The sequence below is a fragment of the Teleopsis dalmanni genome, chromosome 2 (genome assembly GCF_002237135.1).
Source record: "Teleopsis dalmanni isolate 2A chromosome 2, ASM223713v2, whole genome shotgun sequence".
Classification (NCBI taxonomy): domain Eukaryota; kingdom Metazoa; phylum Arthropoda; class Insecta; order Diptera; family Diopsidae; genus Teleopsis; species Teleopsis dalmanni.
The window spans coordinates 112,390,026-112,398,036 of NC_051847.1; the positions used below are offsets into that span (position 1 = coordinate 112,390,026).

Here is an 8,011-nt window from a genome sequence, read left to right on the forward strand (position 1 = left end):
TAGCAAACTTCATAATTATTCACACTCTGTTTCAAACACAAACAAAGGTTCGAACATTCTATCTACACTTCTTGGAATGTACCATTCCGAAGACGAATCAGTAGAACATTCAAGTTCTGACTATGAAATGGATGAAGAACATATTTATAATAGCACAAAAACTTCCACAGACAAACTGCAAATTAAAAATGATTGCAATAAAATGGCGGATAAAACTTTAATTTTAAATTCATGCAAAGAAAGCACTTCTTGTATAGAATCTCTTACGAATCAGAAAAGGATAAATGAGAATAAAAATTATAGTTCTGATAAACAATTAACTAGTGACACTGATGACGCTCCAGATGAAATACCAATTTCGCATTCGTGCAATGGCACCAATTTGCCTACAAATTTAATGCCCTCAAAAGTCCAAAAAAAGGAAGAAGATTTGTGTTTAACTTCAATCAGTCGGATGACACGAACTCCAGTTAACCAAAAAAAATTTAAGCGCAAAATTGGATTGGACTACAGAAAATTAAAGGCTACTAAACCAAATACTCTACTTGGAAAACTTTTGGAATCAGAAGTAAGACATGAGCGAAATATACTCTTGCAATGCATTCGATTTGTATGTGATAATAATTTTTTTGATTTAAAGTAAACTAAGTTAATCTAAAGATTTCGCAATTTTAATAGATAATATTTCTATAATTTTTGTAGGCATATGTTATTTTAATATATAAAAAGTAATCATTCTTTTTATATTGCAATCTAAATTAATCATTTTAACGAGATTTTGTGCTTTTTTGTTTAAATAAATTATGATAAGTACATACGTTTTTTTGAAACTATTACTAAAATTGTGTTCAATGCAAACTATTGCGGCGGCTGTCATTATGTTTCAAAACCTTTTAAATGGACATTTTGCATAGAAAACTAGCAATTGCCTTTTTAGTACAACTAGCAATATTTTAAACTAACAATCATGGACTAAACCTACTAAAATAGAAAATTAGCTAGAAGTGTTAAGAAAAAGCCAAAACGTTTTGGCTGGAATTTGTCGTTTCTCTAAAATATTCCAAAGAAATCCTGCTGTTGATGTTGAGGGTGTTGATGATGATTATCCTGAATAGATGAAAACAGTATTTTCGTTGTTGATTTGGCCATGCTCGGTTCTCCTGCAGTCCTGCACAGCTAATAGATCTAAGTTGTAGCCTGCCGTTTCTTTCCGAAGTTTGTTTAGTTTTACGTCTTCAGTAAGTGTTCTTACGTTCCACATGCCGAATTTTATACTTTCTTTTATTCCGATATTTGGTCGTTTTATACGACGTTTTTGAATAGTGTTTTTTTCATTCATCATGATTCTCGTACATGGATTTGACAGCTCTAAAATCCTTGTGCCTGCTGCCGAAGGATTTATCATACTATGCCCCCTGCAGTAATATTAACGTTGTTGTATTCTTTCATATTTGATTATCAAGGTTTCTGATTATCAAGATGGGTGATGGGCCCAAGGACTCCAAATGAACACATTTATACAGCGAACCGCTTAATACAAGTCAGACGCCTACTGCAGCGAGGTGTTGATGAGCTGCTAAATCTCGGCGAACCCTTAAATCGAATATGTCGAAATGGCCCCACCAAGACTCATTCTCTCGTTTGCTGTGACCTAGAGCTCCACATAGGTTGGTTAACTTATCTCGCTTATACGTTGCTCACGTTGCCTAGGTAGCACGATGGACGTGAAAGTGTGAATTGCATGGGTTATGTGCTGTTATAAAAATTGTCAACATAGAAAGTACACTAAATGCGTTATATAGCCTGAATATATAGATAAATAAAATTTTCTAAAGAAGAAAAAGAATTTGAAAAACTACCAAAACTTGATGCATTAGTAATTAAACAAAAAAATTAACTTAAAATAAATTGGTATTAAAAAACCTACAAACATTGGACCATAATTTAAATTAAACTATCAACATCCTTATTATATAATTCGAAACACGACTCTAAATTTAATTGGACGTGTATTAAACATCGATTCAATTTTTCACAATGAAAATGAAAATCATCAAACTCATATGCCCAGAAAAAAGTCAACAAAACTTCGAAACGTCGGTTTTATTAAATGAAAAATATTTAAAACTTCACACTTTGTATTTTAAGTTCCATTAATTCAAGCATTTTAAGTTGTTTGATTACTTTGTTTGTTGTACTAAAGCCTATTGACAACTTTTTAATTCTTCGACGAAATTTTCAATTCTTTGAAATAAATTTGTTGAGAAATCATAGCTGATATCAGTACTTTTTGCAAATTGTAAAAAATTCACAAAATATTAAAAAATATGTTATACTACGTTTCCACTACGTACTTAGTAAGTCATATAGTAACATTGAGCTTTTTGCGTTTACATTATCATGAGTTACTTAAGAAATGGGAAAAAGCTTTTATGTGTCAAAAAGTTCTAGTTTTAGAACTTTTCTGTGTTTACATTTTAATTGTAAACAGATGATATTAAATGTTGTATTTTTAGAAGAAAATAAATCAGCATGGAAGAAAAGACAGAAAATTTAAATAATTTAATATATAATGTTTGTAATATTTTCCTAATATAAAAGCGGCAGTTGCTGCATATACAAAAAAACAAAAAATTACAAATTATTCAAAATCAAAACATCTTCAATGATAACTAAAAACGGGCAGTAAATATTATTAAATAAAGAATAAAATTTTACTGCATTGCTATTTTAGATAAAAATGAAATCCGTATGTCGGTTCTGAGAAGACAACAGGGGGCTTCAAAATAAGTTTGAACACTAAACAACCACAATCCAAATAGAAAAGAAATAAGGCGATGTTTAGTTCAAATTTTCAGTAAGTTTTATTTTAACTAATAGCTAATAATAACACTTATAACTTATAAATTAAAAATAAAAACAACAAAAAATATGTACTTATATATTTTTCATATAATTAGATTATATATAATTACAAAATTTATAAAAAATTTATATTATTACATTTATAATTTTAATAATTTATAATATATTAAAAATAAAAATAAAAAAATATAGTCGGTTATCATTGATTTTTCTTTTCATTGTAGGTGTGTTCTTTTTTGACTTCAAGGATGTTGATGATAATGTTGACGATGCTGACAGTAACGGTGAGGATGACTAACAGAAATTAATTCGAAGGTGTAGTCAATATGCAAGTTCTCCAAAATTCTATTCACGTTATTGACAAACTTCCACGATGACGGAGCCTCTGTTGAAAACCACAATACATTGCTGATTTTTTCTATTTTAAAATAAAAGAGAAAAGTAGTTAACATAACATTAACTATTAAATAAAACATCTAATATTAATCGTAAAAGATTATGTGGCTTTAATTACAAAAAAGTATTGATATAATAGAAATTTCACTTATTGAACACTTACCTAAAATGTTGGGTGAAGTGCACTTTCGTTTGCACTTCAGATGCGGTTACCATAAAACCTGTTTCACCTTTTTCATCGAAGAAGATTTTCCTCCTATAGTTCTACGATTCCACACGCATTCCGGGTAATATTTTTTTGTTTTACATTAAACACAATTTCAAATTTATAAATCAAACTTTTGAGACTCAATTATTGCTTTTCTAATGTTAACCTGAAATAAATAATTTTTATTAAATAATATACCAAATTTTACAATTATATTAAATATATATTTAATAAATAAACTTATTTTTATGTATTAATTATATATTTTATTTATAAAGAAACAAATGTTTAAAAAAATTCTTACCTGTTGTTTGTTTTGAATTTTGAATGTTTGTTTATGTTTACATTTTGTTTCATGTGTCAAATATGTCAAATTTCGATCATTTCCAATGTTGCATTCGTCATATTTGGTATAATTTTAGTCGAATTTGTTTACTATATTGTATAGTAAATGAAAAAGCACGGAAGCTCTGTATGGCTAATGTAATTTACTCAGTAAATGAAGCTTACTAAGTACGTAGTAGAAACGTACTATTACCGTACAACCCTAATGATTTAGTGATTTAATCTGTAGAGTTGTCACCGTGGCTGGGTACTCATTTAATTTTGTTCTCTAGCTGTAAGTCTCAAATTTTCATTGTGAATAGCTCCTTATGATTGCAATCACTGTCACTAACCGTTGTTGCTTTCAATACAAAATTAAAATTGGACACTGACAGCTCACTTCATTTTGCAATTACATCAAAAGTATCGAATGCAACATTACAAAATATATTTGACAAAAGGGATATCAGTGAAATTTGATATATTTCACACTTGAAACAATATATAAATAAACAAAAAAAAACAAATAATAGGTAATAGCACATTTACACTGTGTCAGTTAGGCGTTTTTGCTCATTATAGCCACTAATGAAGATGAACCACCACACAAATCTTTCATATAAAATAAAGATTATTATCAATAAATTATCTTATTTAAGGCGAACAGTGTCGAATGGAATCCTTAAAAAGAATTTCGTACAAGGAAAATCACCAAAATTTGAAATATGTCATGTGTTTTATAAGTAAAATATAAACAAACAACAGCTAAGCTGTAAACAAGAAAGTAACTAAGGAAGTAAGTATTTAATAAAATCTTTGTTTCTCTTAATTGAATAAGTAATTGATATAAAAAAGTGTATATAAATGATTTATTATATCAATTATATATATAATTTTATTGTGTGATATATCAAACAATGTTCATAAAAGTTCTATCAACTGCATAAATGAGCTCATTATAAAGTGAACGGTCAGTCATGAATATTTAGTTGTTTTGTTCAGCTTTTTTATTTTTATTGTCTACTATATTGAAAACTTCAATTGATCTTTTATTGAACGTGTGCGCAGATTTTCCTTAACTTCTTTTACATCTACTTTCTGCTGAAACGGTCTTCTGCTGAAATTGTGTGTTAAGCTTCGTTGTCATGTCTATAAGTTGTTTGTTGTTTGTTTTCCAACTTCAACATCCGCGACGATAAATTCAATAATTCAATTGTATAGTTTCCAAAGGTAGTTGGTTGACTGCCTAAAGCAAAACTAAAAATATTTCAACAACGTTTATCAATCTCTTATCAACTTAATAGTATGAAATACAATACTCCACAATTGCTGGCAGGCCCTTTATGTGGACATCGTCCATGTTTTTTCTCTAATTGCGCTCTAAAATTTTGGATACAACCCCTTGTGCTTAGTGCGCAATTACTACCTAGCAAGAACATCTTTCCTTCTTCCCCTCACTCGTTTTCAAGTTTGTATTAGATACATTTGTTGTGTAAATGCTAAGTCATCTGCATTTCAATGGTTGAAATTTTTGTTTTTTTTACCTGCTGTTTGGTTTTGCATTAAATACTCAATTATAGTTTGTTAATTTTGTAATGGAAATTTTGTAAATTCACAATAAAGTTTTTTCTTCTTGTCATGTGTTCTTTGCTAGCACGTATCTATTTTAACTTCTCAATTCAGAATCACAATAGTTAAGTTTGTGTCAAATAAAAAAAACAGTCCTGTAAATCATTTTGTATTGCTAAATAGAAAGCAGAAGTGAATAAAATTTGTGTGGAATAAGCAAAGATTTCGTGGAACTGTTTGTAAATTATTAGGTAGATTTAGATTTAACGACTTCTTGAAATGTGATTATAATATGATTTACTTTTTTTAGTTGAAAACAATGACGACTGTTGTAAAACGCGGGAGAGGACGTCCCCGAAGAGAAGAGCCACAAGAAATTGAAGAAGCAGACATGTTGTTAGTTCAGGAATATCAAAGACGACCAGTGTTTTACGATCGAACTCATCAGCACTATCGAGAACGTGATTTCGTAGAAGAACAGTGGATTGATATGGCGTGTAAATTACACAGTACTGGTAGGAGATATTTTTATGAAATTATACTTAAAAAATAACATATTGTTTGTAGTCGGTATTATTAAAGAAAGGCTTAACACATTACGAAGTCGTTATTACTTAGAAAAACGGCGCGTCGAAAGTACAGGTGTACCATCAACATGGTTACTTTTTGAACATTTATCATTTTTGGGACAACACATAAAGTCAAGACTCGCGAATGCCCCCGTGCAATTGATTAATAATAACGGAACACTAGCTGAAGTGAGGTAAATCTTTTATACACACACACACACACATGTAGAAACTAATATTTTTTCTATATTATATTTGTTTATTATAGTGATTATGATGATTATCAAAACATGCCCTCATCTGAGTAAGTATAATTAATATTATTGTTTAATTAATCTTTTTTGTTAATTTCCGTTTTGAAAAATTTTTTTAAGCAAAGTTGAGTAATTGTTAATCATTATATAAATAGGTTCATTCTTATTTTTCATATTATTATTATTATTATTATTATTATTGTTATTATTATTATTATTATTATTATTAAAACATAACACAATTATTTTTGTTCCGCTCTATTACCGTTTTCCTCCACTTATCAATTTTCCTATTTCTCTGATCACTATTTTCCATTTTATTCTGTGCCATCCTTGCCTTGTAGATGTCATTTCAGCATTCCATTTTGCTTTTTGTTCCATAAGCGTGCCTTGCCAATGGTTTTATGTCATCTTAATTTTAGGATTTGATAAAGACATCTGTTATGAAATATTTGCAGCTTAAATAAGATAATAATGCTAAAAACTTGACAAACATTTAAATTCATTCGTTAGCTGAAACAGTGCCAGCCTAGTACTCAAATTGTATGAGTAAAGAAACTGCAATGAGTACCAAATGCAGTTTCTTTAAATGATGAACGATGAAGCATTATTAGCATTTATTCTTAGACTTAATATTAGTCCAATCTTCTCACATTCAAAATACATATTTGTAATTTGCAAGTAAAAAGGACTTTATTGATCCGAAATAAAAGTCAGATTCAAATGTCGGCATATTCTAACTCACACAATTTATTTCGAGAACCTAAAATGTTGTTCTAACCCGCCGGGATCTAAAAGCAGATAACATGTAAAGATTACAAGACGCATTCATGGATTGCAATGTGGAGGGGTGGTGTTTGGGGTAATAGTAGTGGGAAAAAGAAAGGATGAAAAGAGGATAAAGGATGTGTGGGATTGTAATAGAAAACAACCCGGATTCAGAAGAAAAAACCTAGCTACATCAAGAGGATGAGTCCAAAGATCAATTGGACTAATTTTTCTTTTAATGATAATGTAATTCAACTAGAAAATATTAATTTAAAATCAATGAAATATGTACTATAATAGTTGTAAGTTATTTATGTTAATCAATTCAGTAAGCATATGTATTTACTTATATTATTTTGCCATATATAAAAAAAATGTTAATGTTTCCAATCACATCCTGTAATTTTTTTATATATATTATTTTTATTATTATAACACTATAAAGTCTATGATTTTATTTTAGAAATCAGTCTATTAAAGTACGGGGATCTAATTTACCTGGATATCATATTGCACAAAAATTAAATATTTCCAACGATGTTAATGGAAATTCTACACCGAATCTTTGCTCTCAGCTTAAGATCCGAAATGATAACAAAAAACCTTATTCAAAAACAAAGTACAAGGCATTTGGAAATTTTGTGGCCTGTTCTTTAATTCATATGGAAGAGAAAGATTCGATGAGATTAATGGAAAAGTTTGCTAATGAACTGACTAGATTAGCTTTTGCAGAAGGCAAATAAATAATACATTTTATATTGTTATGTAGAGCTGTATAAGAATAACGTAATATAAAATATTAATATTAATAAAAAAATTAATAATTGAGTACATATATTTACATATTGTTTTTGTTGTATTTCTAAAATATATTTAACTTTCGGAGCTGATTTCGCAATCGTAACTTAAGTGTCAATACAGACTTAAGTCATGCTTAAGTCATCAACTTTGTTGACTTAATTCATACTTAAGTCAGATTTAAGATTAACGCTACGACTGTAAAGTTGTCAATTAATCTTATAAAATAACGCAATTTACTTGTTAAATTATCTGCTTAG

The 8,011-nt window shown here is 28.8% G+C and overlaps 2 protein-coding genes across 2 annotated transcripts; both read left to right on the forward strand.

Annotated features, from left to right (window-relative positions):
* Positions 1-6: 6 nt before the first annotated feature.
* On the forward strand, positions 7-700 carry LOC119680620 (nuclear fragile X mental retardation-interacting protein 1-like). The gene has a single exon (XM_038093537.1). The coding sequence runs from the start codon at positions 77-79 to the stop codon at positions 641-643; it is 567 nt and encodes a 188-aa protein (XP_037949465.1). The 5' UTR covers positions 7-76; the 3' UTR covers positions 644-700.
* A 4,792-nt stretch (positions 701-5,492) lies between these two features.
* LOC119685640 lies at positions 5,493-7,794 on the forward strand. Its single transcript, XM_038099986.1, has 5 exons — positions 5,493-5,613; positions 5,673-5,877; positions 5,930-6,125; positions 6,200-6,235; positions 7,417-7,794. The coding sequence occupies exons 2-5, from the start codon at positions 5,682-5,684 to the stop codon at positions 7,694-7,696; spliced, it is 708 nt and encodes a 235-aa protein (XP_037955914.1). The 5' UTR covers positions 5,493-5,613; positions 5,673-5,681; the 3' UTR covers positions 7,697-7,794.
* Positions 7,795-8,011: the final 217 nt, after the last annotated feature.

Coding starts and splice junctions, on each gene's coding strand:
- LOC119680620 (XM_038093537.1), top strand. CDS start 77: ATGTACCATTCCGAAGACGAATCAGTAGAACATTCAAGTTCTGACTAT.
- LOC119685640 (XM_038099986.1), top strand. CDS start 5,682: ATGACGACTGTTGTAAAACGCGGGAGAGGACGTCCCCGAAGAGAAGAG. Junction 5,878..5,929: donor GTGTAAATTACACAGTACTG/GTAGGAGATATT, acceptor TATTGTTTGTAG/TCGGTATTATTAAAGAAAGG. Junction 6,236..7,416: donor CAAAACATGCCCTCATCTGA/GTAAGTATAATT, acceptor ATTTTATTTTAG/AAATCAGTCTATTAAAGTAC.